The 23,023-nt window shown below is 37.5% G+C and overlaps 2 protein-coding genes across 2 annotated transcripts; one reads left to right on the forward strand and one right to left on the reverse strand.

Moving 5' to 3' along the window:
- Positions 1–9,249: 9,249 nt before the first annotated feature.
- LOC139710988 (nuclear receptor 2C2-associated protein-like) lies at positions 9,250–14,744 on the reverse strand. Its single transcript, XM_071622903.1, has 4 exons — positions 14,707–14,744; positions 13,829–13,919; positions 13,278–13,451; positions 9,250–9,369 (listed from the first exon to the last, which is right to left on the reverse strand). Exons 1-4 carry the CDS (start codon positions 14,742–14,744, stop codon positions 9,250–9,252), a joined length of 423 nt encoding a protein of 140 aa, XP_071479004.1.
- A 402-nt stretch (positions 14,745–15,146) lies between these two features.
- LOC139710976 (UPF0235 protein C15orf40 homolog) lies at positions 15,147–20,070 on the forward strand. The gene is made up of 4 exons (XM_071622892.1): positions 15,147–15,189; positions 17,243–17,357; positions 18,285–18,412; positions 19,883–20,070. The coding sequence occupies exons 1-4, from the start codon at positions 15,151–15,153 to the stop codon at positions 19,979–19,981; spliced, it is 381 nt and encodes a 126-aa protein (XP_071478993.1). The 5' UTR covers positions 15,147–15,150; the 3' UTR covers positions 19,982–20,070.
- Positions 20,071–23,023: the final 2,953 nt, after the last annotated feature.

The following is a 23,023-nucleotide window of genomic DNA, read 5'->3' on the forward strand; positions in this document are numbered from 1 at the left end:
TTATTGAAAAAAATTCTAACAGTACCATCAAAAGGTCGCCGGTTGCATCCTCCAGTTTCTTGCTTGATGTTGTTCCTCATCTTCGTTACTGAGTATTTTTCATCTTTCTCGTGTCCATTGTGATGAATTACACGTTAATCAATTGGAAAGCAGGACTTATAGCTCTGAATTGGACAGTCATGGTTTCAAAAAAAAAAAATAGCCGAATTGAATAAATATAAACTAATGTGGTACCTCAGTTTCTCGTTAATATAAGAAGTTTATTTTTTTCCTGAATGCATAAACGTAAAGAGAAAGAATCCACGATACATATAGTTACAAAAATGACTCCTAATAAAGCACGTTATGTGATCTACTTATGTATCATATTTTTCTTGCCAATATCCCTAAAAGTCAAATAACCTACATTTATACATCAGTCAGAGTAAATGGATTGTCTGTTTAGTATCAAAACGTCAATTTGACTTTAAAGGGACTGTGCAGTACTGGTAGAGGTGGGGATTCAGGTTGATAACATTCCTGAGTGAGATAATGAGAAACCTCTTATGAAATATGAAAGAGCATGTAATTTTAAGAAGGATTCAACGTTTATTTGATGAAAATTGGTTTCAAAATGGCTGAGACATTAAAAAAAAATGATAATGATAAAAGGTGATCCAGACCAAGCCTTTTATTAGGATCTCTTTGTTTCACATTGTTTTTAGATATCTCAGCCATTTCAAAACCGATTTTCATCAAATAAACTTTTGATACCCCTTAGAATTGCATGCTCTTTGACATCTCATAGTGTGGTGAATATCTCGCAAAACGTTAAAAGATAAATCCTCACCCAACTAGGAATGTACAGTCCCTTTAAGTTGATCTGTAGAAATGTCTTTCAGACGAAATTCAACAAAAGCATTCCAATGCACCCTCATACAGAGGGGATATTGTTTTCTTTTCCGGAAAATGATTATTCTACAAGTGTAAGATTGACCGTGGACTGTGTTTCAGGTTGTATAGCTCACTATCTATTTATAATCTTCATTATTTCTTCTTCCGCTTGCTCATTGTGATAAAGTACAATGCTAACACGTTGGAAAGCAGGCACGCATAGCTTCAAAGAATAAAGAGAAGGACGAACTGAAGGAGGGTTATTAATAAGGTTCACTTTTTTTCTGAATGTGCAAAGAAGTAAAGAGAAAGAATCTATAACGTTACGTAGTCTTTTATCTAGTCTATGGAAGGCAATATCCAAGCTCAAAGTCGAATGACCTGTAACACCTCACGGTCGTTTGTAAATTGATTCTCTGTTTAGGATTATCAAAACAACTGCTTTTTGTTTGACATTGAAACGTTCTTCTCACAAAATTCATCTAAAACACAATGACTGAGACAATGATTGATATCCTAAATCATTGCTATCTTGTCTGCACTATTACTATTTGCTCTTAATTAAATATCATTGCTATAGAACAATAATCAATGTGGCTATTACTCTCTTAAAAAAAATCGAGTGAAAATATTCACTCTTAAAAGAGTGAATACAAAAAAGAGTGAATTTAGAGTGAAACTAGAGTGAATTTTGAGTGAAAATGTTCATTTTCACTCATTTTGGAGTGACCTCAGGGATCACTCGAAGATTTAGGAGTGATCCCTAAGGTCACTCCAAAACGAGTGAAAATGAACATTTTCACTCAAAATTCACTCCAATTCCACTCCAATTTCACTCTAAATTCACTCTTTTTTTATATTCACTCCTTTAAGAGTGAATATCTTCACTCGATTTTTTTATAGAGATATGATTACAACCATTACTATAATGTGTATAGCATAATGATACCATCATCAGTGGTATACTATACTATTAAAGTGTTCTACAGAAGTTACTGTTATTATCAAACAACTGTGATACATACTATCATCACTATATGATATAATTATACCTCGCAGTATGCTACATAAATATTTGTAATCAAGCGCAAACATTGCTACTGCTTGTATGACTGCCCTTTAGGACCATCAGCTAAAGATGCCTGACCATTTTTTTTTTGATTGCGTGACAGTTCGCAACAGCACACTATACCACCACACTACACATGCTATCACTTGTGTGTATAGCGTTATGTTATAGAACCCTTCGAATTATTGTTTGACATCATTAATGATTCTCCCTATAATGCTTTTTGAGCCGAAACTGCTCAAGAAGGTAATATCATTTTCGTGAAAATTGAGAAATATCCTACTGTAATTATTAGAAATCAAACCTTTATTCTTGCAAACTGGAGACTCTGATCGTGCGAACACGTGCATGAGCGCGAAACGTGACGTCCCTTGCGACGGGGATCCAGGGCCCTCAAGCGGGCCCTGATTATTTGAAGGCTATTGATTTGTTGATGTTCTCTGGTGCTATCTTACATTGTAACTTATTGTGTTTACATTATTGTACATGATATATGACAGAACTGAACTTGGGCCAGAGAAAATGCAGCTAAAGCTAAATGGAGACAGACAGGAACAGCGCGATATATTTTCAAACTCAAGCGGGAAAGCGGGAGATTTTGCGAAGACGGTGTGTCCTCAAAGCAGGAGAGTTGGAGTCGCTGCTGATAATATCAATTATAATATAGATCAAATTGTCATATAAGTAGACGTATACACCATCATTAAGGAACAGTATTGATAAACAAAGAAAGTTTTGGTTACGGGTGTTTCTAGTTTTATGTTCCTAATCATATTATGTGATTTTGATTTCAACTTTTAGTCGAATATATAGGGCCTACAGAATACTTGATGACAAAATAAGAGCAGAAGTCGTTATAATCATCATCATCATCATCGTCATCATCATCACTACATCATTTTTTTTTGGGGGGGGGGGGGGGGGGAGGCATAGCTATACTGTAGCGTATATATCAATACTATCTCTGTAACATTACTACCGCCATCTTGAATACGCTGCAATAATGCTTCCCATAATGTCTATTTCTCGATCCTCTTCTTCTTTTCATCCTTCTTCTTGTTCATCAACTTCTGATTTACCTCGTAAAGCGCGTCATCTTTTTCAGTTCTTAATACTCTCTGCATTATCTTTCTTCTTCCATCAGATTTTTTTTTCTTACGTGTCTCCTATTTTCTGTTTCGTGTAATGAGAAAACAGACACGCCCCCCCCCCACACACACACACATAACTGAACGTGTGTAAGAGCATATTTGTGCTTTTTTTTTTTCCAGATGATCATTTTCAAGGCCAGCAATCATTGCAGAGACTCCAACTCTCCCGTTTTCGACGGGAGATCTCCCGCCGAAAGCCCATTTTTGCACAATCTCCCGTTCTCCCGTTTGAGATTTGATTTCTCCCGCCCTGGCTCTGTGTCTCCCGGTGGAAAGGATTTCTTACTTATTTCTATCGTATGTTGAAAAAACAAGCCTTTGATAGCACCAGAGAACATCTAGAATCCTAGGAACTTCGCGCTTCTCACACATCAACTTGGAGTCTCCCGTTTGCTAGGGGTTTCAGGCGGGAGAATCTCCAGATCAGAAGGCGCTTGGGTTGGAGTCTCTGTCATTGTAAACGAAAGAACTCGAATGTTTGAATTAAAAAACAAACAAACAAACAGACAATCATGCGGTTGCGTATTTTGTCACGTAAATGCGGTTATTGGGAAGGGTTAAAACGAAAACATCCATTACCGCAATGCGTGATTATTTTCGCCAACGTTTAAGTCAATGTCACATTCTGGTTGCATAATGTCTACGACTGCAGTTTCGACTTTTTATCACCACCACCATCACGCGACAAAAATCCTCTATTCACACCACATTTTCCGTATCCTCCTCCCACAGCCCAAGTATCTCATTACCTAAGTTTGCATCAGCGAATATTGTCTGCTTCTTTTTCTTCATAATTCTTTTCTTTTTGCTGTATAAAGAAAATAAAAAGTCAACCTTCACGGCAGGCGCACGCGCATACCACGCGGCAAGAAACGAAATCTGCACGCACGCAAACATGGCAAAGGCATTTATTGAATCAAGGTATACAGGTACATTCCACGTATCAATACATGATTGTATAGTTATATTGCTCTCAGACTTGTTTTGAGATCTCCGGTTAATTGTGTTTGATGAGACAGTGATTAGTCTATATTGACATTGACAAACGATGTGATTTCATCATTATTATCAAATGCAAACAGAAGCGTATAATACTTAATAGGCCTACATAATATTATATCATACATCTTGAATGCGATAGCTTCTGATATTAGTGATAAGCCGCGTAGCAGCACAGACCAAATATCACCTTGAGGCATTGTACTATATTTCCTGTTGATCGATGAAAAAAGTGGCGTGTTAACCTAAAAGAAAACAAAAAGTACAGGTAGATCGGAGGAATCCATTAATGATCATTGTGTGTGTGTGTGTGTGTGTGTGTGAGTCATTGATTTGAAAGTCACCTTCTTGTCTCCGTCGACGTACTATGTTTGCCTAAATCTGGAGGGGTAACATCCCTGACCTTGTTAGAGGGCATTCAGGAACATTGGATCTCGAACCTGACTGTACCGAGTTCAAATGGATGAAGGACATCGACTGGAGGGGTGGAATTGCCGAAAGAAGGCGAAGTTGTGATCGAATCCAAGACTTATGGAATCGTTTATTGTCTCTCATCGAGAATAAATCCGTTCCATACGCGAACCTGGTGGACCGTGTATTAAGTTTATGGGGATTTCAGAGGTCAGTATATGGAACGAGTTATAAAAAGCATGAACATTTTTAGAAGGGTCAGGTGTTGGATCAGAGGCCACCACATAATACAATGTAGGTCCTATACTATCACACCTTGAAGATACTGCCTATAGATAACGAAATCACTTATTTTCCATATTGATATTCTTTTATGGATTACAAGGGTTTTTTTTTTTTCATCTTTGAGAGATACTTTAAACACATCAAGACTGATCCGCTCTGGAAAAAAAAAAGAAGAGAAAAAAGCCACTCGATAACCATTCAACAAGCGTTTAGAAAACAGACAAATAAACAAATATACATGCACTGAAACACAAACAAAAGTGTGGGCAAATTAATGAATTTAGCATTAACATCCCATACTAATGAGAGTTTGATCGCCTTTCTCCACTCGGCTTCTTCAGAAAAACTGAATTCTCGCTTAAATCTTGTTCAAACTGGTATTATACGAGGACAATAAAGAGAGAGAGAGAGGGAGAGAGAGAGAGAGAGGGAAACACTTTATGTTTTTCCCTGATGTGTTCCAGAACCTTTCATTTTCATTTTCAAGAAAGAAAATAAAATATTTTAATCACTGACTTTCTTTGTTTATGCCTTCCTTCCTTTTTCTTCCCGCACGAGCAGCCAAATGGAAACCCCGCAGAGGATGAAATACCGAAGGTGACTTTGTCAGCGATCATTATACAACTGTATTGCTATTTCGTTTTGTTTTTTATGTCCTGCACGTCTGTTATTGGGGGCTATCAAGCGTCAATCTTTCGTGTAATTTGCCTGGCACATGTCTACATCGTGTTATGCACATAGCCGGAAAACAATTGGAGAAGCACATACCATGCATGTGATCCATGCATCCGGTAATGTTCCTTTGCGTATATACCTTTCCTTTCGCATATCATTAAAAAACAACCACAACTACATTCTCTTAATGATTATCATTATTTTCATTGTATTGTATCTTTACTCCCTAAGGCCAAGACAAAATCTACACACTCTTTATTAAGCACTATTTATTATGTTGTCATACCCACCTTCCAGAGTTCACATTCATGCTATACGGTCTGTCATTACATAACATATTATCTTTTATAGTGGAAATTAAGTATGCTTAAGAGTTATTCTGACAAGGAATTTTATTTCAGTAAAAAATTGTATTTTGCCATTAAATATGAGGCATTTCGTCATAATACGAATGTACAAGGCAAACGTATTCTCATCGGATTCATGCACGAAGGTTCATAAATTGCATTCGGCTGTCCCAGGGCATGGAGTCCAAAATTGTATGTAGGCCTATGTTTGTGTGTGCGTGCGTGCAACCGAAATACACATAGATTGAAGGGTGATATTGACAATGCTTATCTATAACATCGGAGCAATGTTCTATAATGTCAGACTCTGACATGTCTAGACATCTTAACATTAGGACATCAAGAGATACTGCGAAAGTCCTCCAGCACTTCGAGATAATACGATTTTGTAACATATTGTTTTTAACATTACAATGCCATACTGCAAAGGCTGAAACATTGATTTTGTTTACCATCGATTAATCAGATAGATATTATCAGATAAGACGTATTTTCTATCATACGGTATCGGAACGTGACTTTTATAACCAGACGTGAACCAACGAACATAAACCGATAGACTTTACATTGTCATAACATACATTGTACATAGAACTGTGTGTTCTATGACTGTTATAAGACTGCTGGCACACACTAACAGACAGATAGGTCTGATAGACAAAATCAAAATAGTAAATAATATCACAAATCTTTTCCTCTGTATATGCGATTAAAGTATATATTATGCACATTTCCTTTCCAACAAGTGCTATATCCACCCGGGATAAGAAAAAAAAAAGCATGCATGGATGTTTATTTCACATGCCTCTCATAGGATCTAAAGGGCAATTACCCCCTGGACAATTACTCCGGACCCTTCCCCTTCCCCTAACCCTAATCCTAATCCCGAACCTAATCCTAACCCTATCCCAAACTCTAACCCTAAACCTACCCCTAACCCTATAATCTTTGCTCCGAACCTTATCACTAACCAGTATTTAGCCCGGGGGGGGGGGGGGGGGGTAATTGCCTGGGGGGGGGGGGGGGGGGGGTGGTAGCCCTGATACGCTCTCAAGTGTTTTCGTGCAATGACTTTATGTCTCACATCCCCCAATTGCACAAAGGAAACATGCCTTGGAAAAATCTTCGTATCTTCACGTTTAAAGAATTAATATCTTGAGGTGTGAATTTTCTTCAATTTGTCTCGCTCTACAGATGCAATTTGCAAAATCGCAACTGCTGATTAATTGAACAAACAGTATTATCATGTCCGATAAAGGAACCACGGGACATGTTTGTCATATCACAGATCAGCAGTTGTGACCTTACAAATTTCATATAGGCCCTAGTATGTATGTGGAGAAAAATTATTGAAGAAAATTCACACCTAAACCTTCACTCCTCTGCTTTGATATTCCCTTGCTTTCAATTAATACGATTCTGAAGTATGTTGACTTGGCAAAAAACAACAAACAAACAAACAAACAAACAAACAGAAAGAATCAGGATAGGAGTGAGGGGCTCAAAATGATGGCTGATAAAACAGCGACATCATTTCAACATTCAACCTAAACCAGAAGCAGAACGTCCCGCATTATGCCCCAAAACTGACTCTTTTGACTTTTGCCAAGCAACCATAAATTTTGTGTCTTTAATGTGTGCTCACTTATGCAGGACTGAACAGCTCGTTCTCATTTCACATCACAGATCAACTAAAATTAAATAGATAACTGTAGGAATATTTGCCAAATAATTTTGTACAAAACATTTTGTTCTCTTTTATATACATAGATATTGTGAATATAAATCGTAAACATGTTCTCTAAATATACATTTCATATCCTATGTATTTTCATGTGCATTTGTCATGAACTGGTATGGTAGGTACAACTGTATACGTGTATAAGAATTCCACGCAAGCACACACGACTACACATGCACAATGGCAAAGACAGAGTCACAAAAAGGCAAAGACACAGGCAAAGAATTATTACAGCACTACAATATACATAAGAAATAAATTGATTAATATATTTGCATCCTCTTCATAATAACAATATCGCCATCATGGCGCTGAATATTTCATGAGAACGCTGTTGATGGTAATTACAAAGACCAAATCATAATTAACACAATAAAACAAGTAATAATGCCGTCACCTATATACGGAAAAGCTCTTGGTTTTTGAAAATACAACGCAAATTGAGTTGTTTCACCATGTTCAAAGGATGAAGATGATGATACACGCCTTCTTACAGGATCACTGCAGTGACGGATCCAGAGGGGGCGCACCGGGCGCGCGCCCCTCTTTATTTCTGGTCAAAACAAAAGAAATAAAAATAAAAATGGGGGGGGGGGGTGCGTGTGCCCCCTTTAATTTTCAGTGCAGAGGCGCCTCTCCTATTCCTGGACCCGTTCCTAGGACGTGTATGCCTACACTCTGTACTATCCTTGATAGCTTCCACGCTTTCAATATCAGATTCGACAGGTACGTTTACATGTTTACACTAACTTGTATAATTCCACAAGATTCCCTTTTAACCATCATTTTGTTCCCTCCTGTGCCAAAATACAAACCACCATCATAAACATCTTACGTGGAATCTATGTTGCGAACTACCTGATTCGACGGTAATACAATGAATTCATTACAGTTGTGTTGAGAAAGAAAAAAAAAAGAACTATTACAAATGGGAAAAAGGTTTTACTTTTTAAAGTTCATATAAGCCGGAGAGTGACGAGGAGGAGAGACAGACTAAGATTGGGGTAAAACATGTAACAATCGTATATACCTGCCGGTATCTAGGCACAATAATTTCCTCTTTCCCTGCCATGGCTTCGTACAGAATCGAATCTCTCTCATTCGCCCCCCCCCCCCCCCCTGGTTCTTGCTGTTAAATTGAGTTGGTGGAATGTTTCTTGCTGACTTCACGCTTTCCAACTTAAACGTAGAGAAAAAAAATGAACAAGTCAGGGAAGACAATTGAGAAAAGGAGGAATGAAATGGGAAAAGAACATGAGAGAATAGTCCACAACAAGAAATGAAAAAGGAAATAGAAATACATGTGCATAAAGAAAACAAAGACGAAGATATGAAACGGGAATGGGAAAAAGAAAACCCCCGGAAATTACAAGGAGGACGATCATGATGAAAAGATTGAGGAAACGGTGTGGAAATACATGTAGCACCATTAACTACTAGTATCTGGTGGCAACTGCATTAACTGATTTAAACGGAAACACGGGACAATGATAACAGAATATGAAGATCTGATAAAGACCAGATGGCTTCAGCGCACCAGTCTATCTCGGGCCCATGATCGCAGACTGTAAAGCCACGCCCGTGGCACGTGTTCCGCGAACACTGGAACCAACAAGCGGCAAAAGTCATATCACGAGGAACTATGGTGCTTGTATGCGATATACATGTACATAATTATCTTGCATTTCCCCCATTTCGTCATAATGCTGATCCCAGAACGTCGAGCTTGTAAAGCGTTATTCTCCCAAAGAAGTCGGTGCTTTCTGCAAAAACAATTTTGACGCTGCTTGCCCTGGTTCCATCTGGAAAATGAAAGATGTGACCGGTGGTTAAGGAAAAGGAGGCCAGATTTTGACCAAGGGTCTTCATTATTGTGGGGAAAAAAATAATTACACAAATACATCCAACAGAAGGCGCTGACCTGATGGTGACCGTTGACGGATTATAATTTTCATGGGAAAAAAGAATGAACGGTAACTTGATCAAATCGCCTGGAGTGACTCTCCCCAAGCACGGTCAAGGGCGTGCCCTACTTAATGGCCAACCTTCGGTCAAGTATACTCGGTCATCTCATAAGCTAGCTGACTCACCACCCACGCACCGACCTCTTTCCCCACGCCGAAATTCACTCATTAACTATCATATGCCACAGATGGCGCTATGGCGGTACGTACGAAGAAACTGGAAATAAAGTAATACTGCAATGCACAATGTACAGTAATTTTCATGCTCGCAAGGAATTCAGTATTCCCTCACCTTCTCTGTACATTGTCTACACGAGTCATCCAATCTGTCGAGTTATTTTCAAAAGTTTACATTCAGGAAAACAAGCCTAGGTCTTATCAACAGGCTCCTTTGCAACCTATTAGTAAAGATCTTTTGGGTTAACTCACAGGTTAGCTCAAGGTGTCGTGGTAGAAGCTGTACGAATGCAAGCAGAAGTAAGTCCATGAAGGATATGAAATCAGCACTTCGGTCACAACAACAACAACAGTGGCTGGGTGACAACGATAGTAATTAAGATAAAGGTGGTGATGATGATGATGTGATGATGATGATGACAATGATGACGATGAAGATGATGATAATAATGATAATAATAATAACAATAATAATAATAATAATAATAATAATAATAATAATAATAATAATAACAATGATAATAATAATAATAATAATAATAATAATAATAATAATAATAATAATAATAATAATAACAATGATAATAATAATAAATGATAAATCCTTACTAAAAACAAATCATTTTGCTGTTTCTTCAAATAAAAGATAGAGGCATCCTACAAGATAACTGCAACAAGAACTGCTGGATTTCTTGAGCTTTTCCGTTTCATGCCTTAAATTGTCATTTCCTTTTACGTCATTTCAAATGTAATTTTCATCAAATGAAAATAATTAGCATTCATAGAGAAAGAGAGAGTAAGGAGATCAAACTTCATGTTCTACCACAATAAAAATTCACCAGCTTCTGATTGCATTAAAATATAAAGCAAAAATCCCTCTGCAATTATCAAATCTCTTTCAACATTATACAGGATCCAACAGATCTCTGCATGATATGGGCTAAGCATGGAAATATCACACAGTTTACAGGAGAATTCACCCTTAACATATGTATACACGTGTTTTCAGTGGATGCAAAAATAGTTGAATATATCAATGAAATTTGAGGAATATTTCAGACAATCTGTATTTTCAATGTTCTGATTAAATACCACTGGATGAAGACTACAACAATTTGTGGAGTTACAGTAGTTGGATAGTAGGAAGAAAAAAAATAGGTAAAACTTGACGAATATATATATATATATATATATATATATATATATAATTTCCTTTTTTTTCTTTCTTTTAATAGAGAAGTACACATTCCCTGTACTTATTACCAACATATGATCCTATCAGGGACAATACTATCGCAAGGCAGGGGTGGATTAAATGGGAATGAAACCAAAATATACCATGGATTGCGTGAATGCAGCAGTATTAGTAGAACACATCAGTGAAAGTTTGAGGAAAATCAGACAATTCATTCAAAAGTTATGAATTTTTAAAGTATTGGTGCTGCCACCACTGGATGAGAAAACCAGAACACATCATGACGTCATATATGAAAAACAATATAAATAAAATATAACGTAAATTCCACAAATATCATTTCATATGAAAGGTACACATTGACTTGACTTGTTACTGACATACAAATGTCATAGCTACAGCTGTATTATCATTTTCCCTGTTTTCTTAAAGAGGTATAGTAAGTCTAGAACTCTTTCATTGTGTTAGAAAAGTGAAAGAAAAATTGATGAATTTGTAAAAAAATTTCTTTATATCATTTTCCATATGTGACAACTAGAACATGCTCTGTCGTAGTCTTCTCATCCATTGGTGGCAGCACCAAAACTTCAAAAATTCCTGACTTTTGAACGGATTGTCTGATTTTCCTCAAGCTTTCACTGACGTGTTCTACTTAAATTGCTGCATTCACTCCTTCCACATGTCATGTCATATATCTGAGTTTCAATCCCTTACATCCATACACGTATTTTGGGCAAATCTCCCTGTAAAGATGGACAATGCAGTACAAGAATAAGCCCATAATTTACACTGCAGATAAGAATGCAAGGCAATGTCTACTGTCACATTACCCAGACACAGAAACAAACATACAAACACACACACATGTACAAGTTAACACATGCAATACAATCTGTTTTTTGTTTTTGTTTTTGTTTTTAAATTATAATAGCTGCTATACAAACACATCTATAGATGCACACTAGGAGACACTGTGACTATAGGGTTTGAAAAAGCCCAGTGAACATGGTACATGTATCAACAATCTCAGCCAAGACTGTTATGTTGCTAGGTAGCAGTTTAAAATGATTATTAAATATACAAAATGGTACAATATTATAGAAAGTGACAAAACACATTGTGATCATTTAAATCAAATTTCAATGCATGTAAATTTGACAGCCTGATAAATAAATGATATACATTTGTACTTACAATGTTTAGGGCAAATCTAAACATGGATATGTAGCATATGCGACCCTGCATCACAAAACCAAGAAAAAAGTTGCACACACTGATTTTGTGAGGACAGAAAATAGGTAAAATGGGTCAACCCAGCCAATCATGAGTTTGTCCTTTTTTCTGAAAGAGCAAATCTTATTCTACATTATACTAAAGTTTGGGATCATAAAACGAACAGGAAATTGTGTTTTTATCAGTTTTTGCTTGAACACTTTTTGGTAGGATATATCACAGTGCTTATGTAGCGCATATCACTACCGTAGTGTCTCTATGCGCTTTAAGGGAGAGGGATGAATGTAGAAAGAGGAAATGTAGTGTACAATGTATGTACCATAGATGCAAAACCAAACTAGGATAGTGTGATTAGGTGTGTCTTATAGAGTCCCCTTTTCATTTCTTAAAAACCCTGTCCATACCCTTCACTTTCAACTCTAATAACTTCGGAAAGGATAATGCCACTGCTTTTAAAGTTGGCATTAATCATCTACAGAATGTGTTGATAAAAGATGCTTAATTTCAGCTTGATTTCATAATCCCTTCATGGGTGTTGCTAGAGTGGTTTACTTCCTGCTTTTTTTTTTGTCCAATCAGCACAGCTTAGTAAAGATTAAGTACTTGAAGAGACCCTGTACTTCACAGCCTCTCTTCTCAGTTCACACTTTCCAGAGTATGTGCTTTCTGTCCAATACTAGGAAAGGTCAGGAGAGTCCAATTTGAATTGAGTTATACATCATTTTAAAGCTTAAAGTCTGCTCTTTCAGAATCTGCTCTTAACTAAAAATCCATGTCTGGCAACTTTTTGTTGGTTTTGTTATGCAAGGTCACATATGTACGCTTTACAAATGATTACTGAATACAGAATGGTTTTTTTTAGATTAGACAGCGTGACAAAACACACTGTCATCATTATAGGTTGCAATCATTAGCAAAAAGTCAGCTTTATCCAAAGAATTTGTGGATATGATTTAACAGTGTTATGATTCGAATAAGACAGTGACAACCTTGAACAGATGATTTTCAAGCATATTGAGTGTGCATGTGCTCGTCTATGTGTGTGTCTGCTGTCTAAGCATTTGTGACAGTGTGTGTGTGTGTGTGTGCCTATTTTATGTTTCCCCATCTCTTTCCCAATGTAAGGCATTACTGAGACACCCAAAAACAAAGGATATCTGTAGTGTGTTGTCATCCTTTGGGTAGAAGTCCATGACTTTGCTGGCATCATCACCCTGCAGGCTTCCCTCCACCCAGCAGGTCTTGCTGGCAAAGCCCCCCTGGAACTGCAGATGGAGTTCCTTCAGGTGACTGGGTTCTTGGAACTCCACATAAACCCACTGAGGCTTGCCCTATGGATCACATCAATTACCAAAATGTGTAGCTCCATTTCCATAAACTAAAATTCATCATGCAATAAACCTCACTATACCGTGTTGACTACTTCATGCAAAATTCTGGCATGTAAAGATACCAACTGCAATTGCAAGCAACATGGATATAGACATTATTTAGCATCTATTGGCAGTGAAAGAAATATGTTTTCCTTTATTCATAGACAAAATTATGCAAATAGGAATGATAGTCAAATATTGCAACAGTAAACAATGAACTGTCTACTATCATAAATACTACTTTGATACCAATACCATTACTTTTACTACTTACAAGTACAATCATGAAATAGCAAGATTACATGTATATGCCAAAACCGGCCAAAGTAGTATACCTGATCTGAGTTCCAACATGTTTCCTCATTGTTATCAAAGAGGAACTTCTTGCCGAATTGCTTGACATCTCTGTTTAAAACTGAGCTGACACTGTAAATAAAAAGAAATGGTGATGGCATTAAGAGGATTTAACAACAGAGTGAAGAGAAGACTGATATAGACCGTACTACTAGTCCTACAACTAATTTACATAACATAGAAAGCTATAGGCCTAGACTCAAGTCGAATGTTGCTCAATCTTCAGCAACTCAAGCCTCAATGAGGCAAGTCCATTAATCTTATCACCAACAATTACTAATTTTACTAGGGTCTACCCAGGCCCTTCTTGGCAATGAGATCTCACGAATCAGGACTTACTTACTACAGTACATCTGTACATGAGTCTACTTGGGTTTACTTGTGGGTGTAGAGACTCACAGCACAGCCACAGCACAGGTTTAAAGGCATCTGCTTTATTATATGATGATATGAATATGATGTGCCCCTCTCGTCGACTTGACTCACGAGGAGTCTGTATATCTTTTGATAATGTAGTCAATTTTCTGCATTTCATTCACATAAGAAGAATCAAGAACATCTCATCACAGGCTAGTCAATCCAAAATATAACTTATAATGTTTGAAAAGAGTCGTCGAATTGCATAGGTCTACTCATTTCGAAATACACAAGAACATACAAATATATAAGCATATGGGACTACGAGTTGTTATTCCCGATCCCGTATTTACATATTTATTCTAGCAAAATTGCTCCATCACAGGTTATTAAGTACGACAAAATGATGACAAGCTACGAGAAAATATGGGATATAAAATGGTTCTGTCAAGTGAATTGTGTATGTATATAATGTCGTGGCATGACTAGACTACATTCTTACCGCGAAGTCACAGCTGTTTGGGTCAAGGAAGCTGCCATGTTTGGCTACTCGAAGCGATTAGACTATCACAAAAATTACGTGAGGAGTTTGGAGAATTTATCTACATTTTATTTGTAACATTAAGTATAATTTTATGAATATTATCATTCAAAGTATTGTTACACCTTCGGATACTTTTTAGTAGAGAAAATATCATTGTTTGTTTAAAAGTTAGTATATTCTCACCTTTTGGGTAAATTGGCAATTTGGCAGCAGACTACATACTGAGTCCCCCAGTGGTACATTATGTACTGTACTGGAAGGAACACAAGTTGCAAAGGGTGCAAAATATCAATGGCATTCAGTGGTGGTGTCGGGAACATATGAACGGATTGTAAAATTCATAAACTAATGACACCAGTTCTGCGAATTCGCCCGCTGTCCCTTGTTATATTCAAGTACAGCATGCCAAAGAAGAAGTCCAGCTCGGATGTCTTGAAAACGGTTCGTAATAATGTCATGACATATAAACTTTATCTTTTCTTTAATAGCTAGTCTAGCCTCTTCATTTTTGGACATTAAATTTATTCATAAAGACATTTTAAAAACATTGGAGTTTGACACCATTGGGTATCTGATTGTATGGGGATAGAAGGCAAATAGAGGTGTGTTTTACTAACCTCGACTAACGGTTTTGTAATACTAATACATAGAGTCTACTACAATTAATATGAATCAAACGTTAGATTGCTCTCATCTGATTGGTTAAAAGTGGCAGTGGAGTCATGAAAATAGCTGTGTCCCATTTTTTAACAAAATGACGTCATGATTAACTGTGAATTAAATGTGAAAACCATAACTACCGCCGCATAGCGGCGCGGTCTCCGGGCTACTTGGGCCCATAACTTTAACTGTGCCCCTCACAGCAGACATTATTTGTATGCTAATACCCACTAATACTAGTTTCTATTTAAATCTATTAGTAAAATTTAGTAAACTTAGTTCGTTCATCAATCAGTTGAGAGTACCGGTATGGTCAGTATTAAACTAACTCGTCTCAATACTCTTACTGAGTCTTAGTAAGCAGTTGCAAGTAGATCTAGGCCCTAATGTAGTTAGAGGGTCTAATTTACATTCTTCAAAGGCATTCCTGATGGAGAGTGATCTTTTTTATTGATAAATGATACACTTGTGACAAGGTGAGTTATGTGGGGTACTTGAGACAATATTATTTGGACAATACAACTATTATAAAATGGGCTTTAGAATCTCTGCAATCTGATTGGTCAATTGTCATGCATTGATTTTAACTGATCCACACTGAGCCATGCGTCCGGTAAAATCCAAACGCATGGCTCAAGTCTTGAATAGTGTTTTAGGTATTCCGGAAGTATGATGGGGAAATTGGTTATATTTCATGAATTTATGGGGCCATTTTATAACACAAATGATGCACAGGCCAATTTCATGGATCAGTGAGAATTGGATGCTCTCAATTAACTTTGGAACAGTCTGAAACCCATTTACTGCACTCTCATTTAAAAACAGTTCCAATTGGGCAAAGTTAAACTCACGCATCCAATTCTCACCGATCCACTCTGTCCTGTGCATCATTTGTACTAGGCCCTACAAGGCGGGAGAGATAGTGAAAAAAAGAGAAATCTAGCATATTTGATCAACACAAAGTGGCAAACTACTCTCCCATTTCCATTTGTTTGTCTTCATGGCAACCATGATTACAGCGTGCTTAGATTAGGTAGATGTGAGTTTGACTTACCGGTACTCTACTCCCACCTCCCTGAGTTTGCCAATGTTGCAAAAAGCACCTTTTCAGCATGATTCTCCTCTATGTGATGCATGCAACTAAATTTACATCTGCAGTAAGCTTTTTTATGATTGAAGAAGACCGATTATCCTAAAAGAAGAAGAAAATTGAATTGATTATTCACATGCAGTGTTTTCACTTGCTATGTTGTGTCTTATCAAATAAAACGTGTTATTCAGGTTGTCTATGGTACACACAACCATTTATAGGCAATGTCTAGTACCAGTAGGGCCTACCTGGTACTATTAAAGGCTGTCATGCCTCATGGGATGGGTTGTCAGTGTTGATAGACGAGTGTTAAGTATCATTTTTAACATCATTTTGTTTTTGCTTTTTGTTTGTTTGTTTGTTTGTTTGTTTATTTCTGTAGCAGATCACACATCTCTCAAGATCTCTTACCTCCATCCCTGGTAACAGTATTAACACCAGAGAAATTTTTAGATTCTATACACACTAAGCAAAAGTGACCAGCTGTAGTAATAGTATAATCAGTTGATTCTATCCATCTAGGAAATTTGTATGTTTATTTGCATACTTGTGTTTGGGTTCATAGCTCAAACTTACTGGGCAATTGTACAATGTGTTGAAAACCACTTTGTTAAATGAGGATTTAGTTGAATAGAACTGTTTCCCTGGCCTGAAGTGACAGGTAATGTGTGCATTATGTGACATACCCATTGCACCCATCTCACATAGAATCATACCGGTTTTCTTTGCATTATGTTATCATAGGGTGCATCAAGTTCAGGTGAGAAATCCCCACCTGGACCTTTGAAGCAGAAGAAAGATGGCACCATATCTATCTCAATTCAGGCCAAACCAGGAGCCAGGCAAAATAATATCTCAGGTAAGGACATAGAAAAGTTGGCCTAACATAGCATTTGTGAAAGAGTAGTGGAGGAAAAGTAGTTTCATCTTCAGGCTATGATTTTCTTTGTGCACAGTGAATGATAACTGATTCGTTTAAAAGAGGCAATGTATGACAAGGTTTGCTGTCACTTTACTTTGCTGTGGAGTGTCACACCAAATCCTGGAATACAAACAACCTGAATACATTTATTAACTAATCATAATTGATCATTTAATTTGAACCACAGAATGAAGGGACAAGTTCAAAGACCAAAAGTTTACAATCTGACTTGTACTTAATGCAAGAAGTAAAACAGAGTAAAATTCAGAAAAAGAAAATTTCATCATTTGCTAAAGAACATAGAGGCACTCAAAATGTTCTGTCCAGTTTTCCAATATTACACTGCTTGAAAACATAGCCCTTTTTCTGTTGTTATGAATGATGGATCATTGATCAATAGACATTTTAGTTCGCAGCATTATGAGTAAAGAGTGCTACGCCTTGTACAGTGAAATCTCCTATGAGACTGAATGCAAGGTAAACCCTTGTCCTATAGCATTATAGGAAATCCAATTCTGATCATAATGATTGAGCGGCTTTCTTTTAGACTTGTTTTGTGCAAATTCCTCAGATATGCCGTAACTTGGTTTTAATTACTTGACTTTATTTGGTTGCATGGATGACAGTATCATATTGGAAGAATTATTGTGTTTGCTGTTATACGTAGCTCTCCATATAGACAAGATCATTGATCTGCATTATTAGGAGCAGATGCAGCACGTGCAGAGCAGCCATCTATTACTATTCAAGATTGAAGAATCAGACAAAGTAATGTAACTAAAAATGTAAGATATGTGTAGTGTGGTATTTTGAGGCAAATTCAGTCTATATATTAACAGTACCATTTGCTTTCTTGTGTCACAGAGATCAGTCATGAAGGAGTTGGAGTTCATATTGCAGCGCCCCCTGTTGAGGGAGAAGCGAATACTGAGCTGTTGAGGTACCTGGCATCTGTATTAGGAGTGAGAAAAAGTGACCTTTCCCTAGACAGAGTGAGTTGTGGAACACGCCAGCCAGCTGTAGTGGAGAACATTTTGTGTGTTTGTTTGCTTGTTTGTATTTTATTGTCATCTCAGTTGCTAAATGTATAATATCTTTGTACTGTTGCATAAGATAAGTGAACTTTTCATCACATTCAATAAAATTGTGTAGAAATCTTTTGCGGGTTAGGTAGACAAAGCCATATCTGTAAAATTACCCTATGTTGTTGATTTAGATCATCTCCTGGAGATAATAATGAAAAATATCAAGATTAGGATTGATGCCAGGGATTGAACCCAACTTTGTGTTGTTGCGAGACAGTGGAAACTATTAAACTGATCAGTGAATCATTGAATTATTTGTTGTATTCATTGTGTGGTCTAAATTTCTCTATTTTCAAATTCTGATAATAAGTTGGTTAAAGCGCTCAGTCATATTTTATTCCCCACATTATAAAAAACTCTCCTGACTTGTTGCCCGTAGGTTTGGTTTTCATCTTTGCACAGTTGTGTGTTGACAACAAACTGGAATTGTCAAACATCATTCTCATTCTAATGACATTTGTGCTTTCTGGTAATTATTGAACATCAGTACAATTCAGTACAGTTAATTCATTTTGAATGAGGGTTATGAGGTGCATTTTTAAAGGCATTGTTTGTTTCATTAATTCAGTGTGGCACTCTGAATGATTATTAAAATGGAGTTGAGCTCTGATATGATATTGATCATAGACTGATGTGAATTCTTCTCATTCATCCAGTCGAAGTACAAGATCAATAATTAGTTGAATCAAGAAACTGGAAAACAAACTCACTGTTGCGACGTTTTGCCAATTATCAATTGGCTTCTTTGGGCGAGTAATGCTCCCGATGATGAATTAATGGCCCTTAAATAGTGCGAGATTGTGCAGAGCGCACTGGACCTTGTCCAGCACGCGAAAGATGGCTTGGGATCTTGCGAACGGCCCGTTGACCACTCATTTACTCATATAACACCAAAGAAGTGATTATCCTGGACAGAGAATCCAAATGGTATGAAAGAGGTGTCAAGGAAGCCATCTGGGAATGTGTGGAAAGACCCACACTTAACAAGAGAGGAGGTCTTCGTTTCAATTCATCGCACGCGTGGGACCGGGCCGTTCGCAATCTCAAGCCGTCTTTCGCGCGCTGGACAAGGTCCAGTGCGCTCTGCACAATCTTGCACTATTTAAGGGCCATTCCATCATCGGGAGCATCATTCACCCGAAGAAGCCAATTGATAATTGGCGAAACGTCGCAACAGTGAGTTTGTTTTCCAGTTTCTTGATTCAACTAATTATTGATATTGATTGTATTACAAGACTTTCAAAGTACATTTCACATTGATTTCACACATCCTTTTTTTGTAAAATGATCAGCATCCATATACATGTCTTGTGAAGTGGTGTTTCATTGGAAGAAATGTCACTCATGCGTTTTTTCGTATCATCGTTTTTCCACCAGGGAGCCAAGTCAAGGTCAAAGACTGTCAGTGTAGCGAGTGGGACTCTCACTACCAATGAAATTCTCAGCAAGCTGCAAACTGCCTGCAAAGATGGGTGAAACCAGAATTCCCTAGGATGTTCGAAACCGGAATCCCCTAGAGTGAGATGACTGGATGGAGAGGACCTAACATTTCTTGACACAACTCCACTCGCAATAAGGTTGAGATGAACGGGTGGAAGCAATATTCCATCACTTTTGCCTTGATGAACATATTCATGATATGGATGGATCAAACCATTGGTCTCCTCTTGAATAAAGGAGGAGGTGGTATGGAGGCACTGAGTCTCCATGGTGATTTTCCTTTTGGAAAAATGATGAGGTTGGTCGGTGATACAGAGGTCTCTGGTACTTTTGTGAATTACAAGATTGTAGCACCCTCCTTATGATGAGAGGGGATGTCTGAATACAAGAGAAGATGAAAGTACTGAGTCAAGCTGAGCAGTGTGGTATAACAGAGTGAAGAACCACTACCAACATCCAAACTGGTTGAGTTGTCCAGTCTTTCTTTCAGGAAGGGGCTGGGATCACTCTCCAAATGGGGAGGGGCAGCATCTCACTTTGACGGACACATAACTCTGGCTCTTAGGGTATTTGCTGCTAGAACAAAAGATACCGTGTAAACCATTTTTTTTTTTTTTTTTTTTTTTTGGGGGGGGGGAGTATTTCTGTTTGGTTCCACACTTTTTCCTCCCAAAAACAAATGTCTGTTAGTTATTTGAACTTTGCCAAGAAAAGACAAGAAAATTTGGAGACTGAAGTTGAGATGTGCCTGTGTGAACAAACTTGTACAAACATTAGTTTGACTTATTGTGGCGCCCCCTGGTTCTCATCATCTCCATGGTTGGAGGTGGAGATGATGCCCTCTGCGGTGAACATCATCTCATACCCTGATTTATGTACTTGTAAGTCCATCTTATGATTGGGGTAATTGTTATACTGTGATAAGTTCTGAGCAGAAGGAATTTACTGATTTATTTAGGATAATTCTTATGATTACAATGGAGGGCAGCTATCAACCAGATGATTAGGTTCATTTTGATCAAAGTATATGTGACCGTGCACCGCAAAAACAAACAAAATGTCGCACCCCTTGATTTTGCGTGAGGACTTAAAACAGGTGAAATGGGTCAACTAGGTCAATCTTGAGTTTTTCATATTTTCTGAAAGAGCTATCTTTCATGTACATTATTCTTTAGTTAAGGATTATAACACGAATGGGAAAGTGTGTTTTCAGCAGTTTTTCTACAACCCCTTTTTGGGGGAGAGTATGGAATGATCAGGTAAGCATCTAGAGGCCCCTTTTCGTTTCTTGAAATCCCGTGTACACTCTTCACTTTCAAGTCCAATAACTTTTTAGAGGATAATGCTCCTGCTTTGTAAGTTGGCATTTATCATGGACAGAATGTGTTGATAAAACATGCTCAATTTCAGCTTAATCTGATAATCCCTTCATTGTTGTTGCTCCAGTGGTTGACATCGTGTGTTTTGTCCCTTTCATCGCCCGGCTAGCACGGCTTGGTGAAAGATTAAGCGCTTGAATAGACCCTGTATTTCAGAGCCTCATTTCTCAGTTCACACTTTTCCAGAGTGTGTGCCTTTTTTCCAGTATTTAGGTAGGTTAGGGAAGTCCATTTGAATTGAGTTATACATCATTTTAAAGCTTAGAGTCTGCTCTTTCAGAATCTGCCCTTAACTAAAAATCCATGTCTGGTGACTTTTTGTTGGTTTTGTGATGATCTTGATGTATTTAGGTCCTATGGATTTATAGGGCTCCATCACAATGTTGCAATCTTTATTGTTATCATTATATTCAGATAAATGTGGATGAGTGCATCCTTTTCAATTGCAAGAACTAAATTGCCCAAGTTGCTTGATATGCCCAATGCTAAATGTTTTCAGCATCTTCAAGTTAATGTTTTGATTTTCTTTTAGTTTTTCAGCATGATAATTTGGGCAGGACCAGATCCTGGCATTTATCACCAGTACTGAGACAGAATTTCCTAATAACTTTCTGTCATCTAAAGAGTGACATCTCCTCCTGCATCTTCTCCAGGTATCAGGACTTTGTATATTCTGTCTATGCAATGGGTACATCTATTCCCAACTTCTTTAGATGGGAGCTTTGATAGATTTTCTTCCAAGTTTTCTAGGATTGCTGTTAGGGAGTGTGACCTGCAGTTATTATTCTTCTATATAGTATATGGGCAATAGTATGACATCTGCCTGTCAAGATGAGTTGTGTTGTATAGTGTTGAGAACTTTGCTAGCTTGGTGGAAGATCATGTAAAGAAACCAGACAGTTGCACCATGATTATGATCAGACAGCACTTTATTTAGTACAACTCTCTTTCTCAGCCATGTTCCTTTTATGGTTATCAGTGTTGCCATGTGTGTTGCCATGGCCTGCTACACAGTACTTTGCAGTGGCACATTATTATTCATTATGTGAAAGGCTCCACCTGAAGTCACATACATTACAATCCCCTTTGTTTGTAAAGAAACATTCTTTCATCAGTAATCTATGAGGACATATCTGTGACAGGAAAAGAAACACAGTCAATTTTGATGTCATATCTAAATCTCACACCTGTCTCAATAAGTACTACATGCCTTTAATATCAGTACTGTCTAGCCTTGTACCAAAACATCTGGTTATATATATATCATAGTACTATAACATCAACGTCATATTGGCTGAATATCTCTAGTGAAGTGATCTAATCAATAGCATATCAAAATACTCAACAACATGAGATCCTGAGGGCTCAACACAAAAACCTTGCATGTAGCAACACCATCTGCTAGGCATCAACATTAAAACTCCCGTTGTGATCCTATTTAGATACAAATGAGTGGCTTTCTCATTGTTTCAATTACTCATATGTGTGTATTATTGGTCATTTTGGACTGGTGGTCTATACTGGGGAAGGAATAGATTGAGAAGCCACAGCCTTGAATCATAGGCTGTAAGCATAAAAACATATGTCGAAGACAAGGTGGGGCTGATGTGAGTGGTTTAAGGTGTATCATCTGTAGTGGCTTATGATCAGATTTTACCGTGAACTGCTTACCGTAGACAGATGTATGTAAATGCTCACA

The sequence above is a fragment of the Diadema antillarum genome, unplaced genomic scaffold (genome assembly GCF_040938485.1).
Source record: "Diadema antillarum isolate AM-2024a unplaced genomic scaffold, OU_Dant_1.0 seq00001597_RagTag, whole genome shotgun sequence".
Classification (NCBI taxonomy): Eukaryota; Metazoa; Echinodermata; class Echinoidea; order Diadematoida; family Diadematidae; genus Diadema; species Diadema antillarum.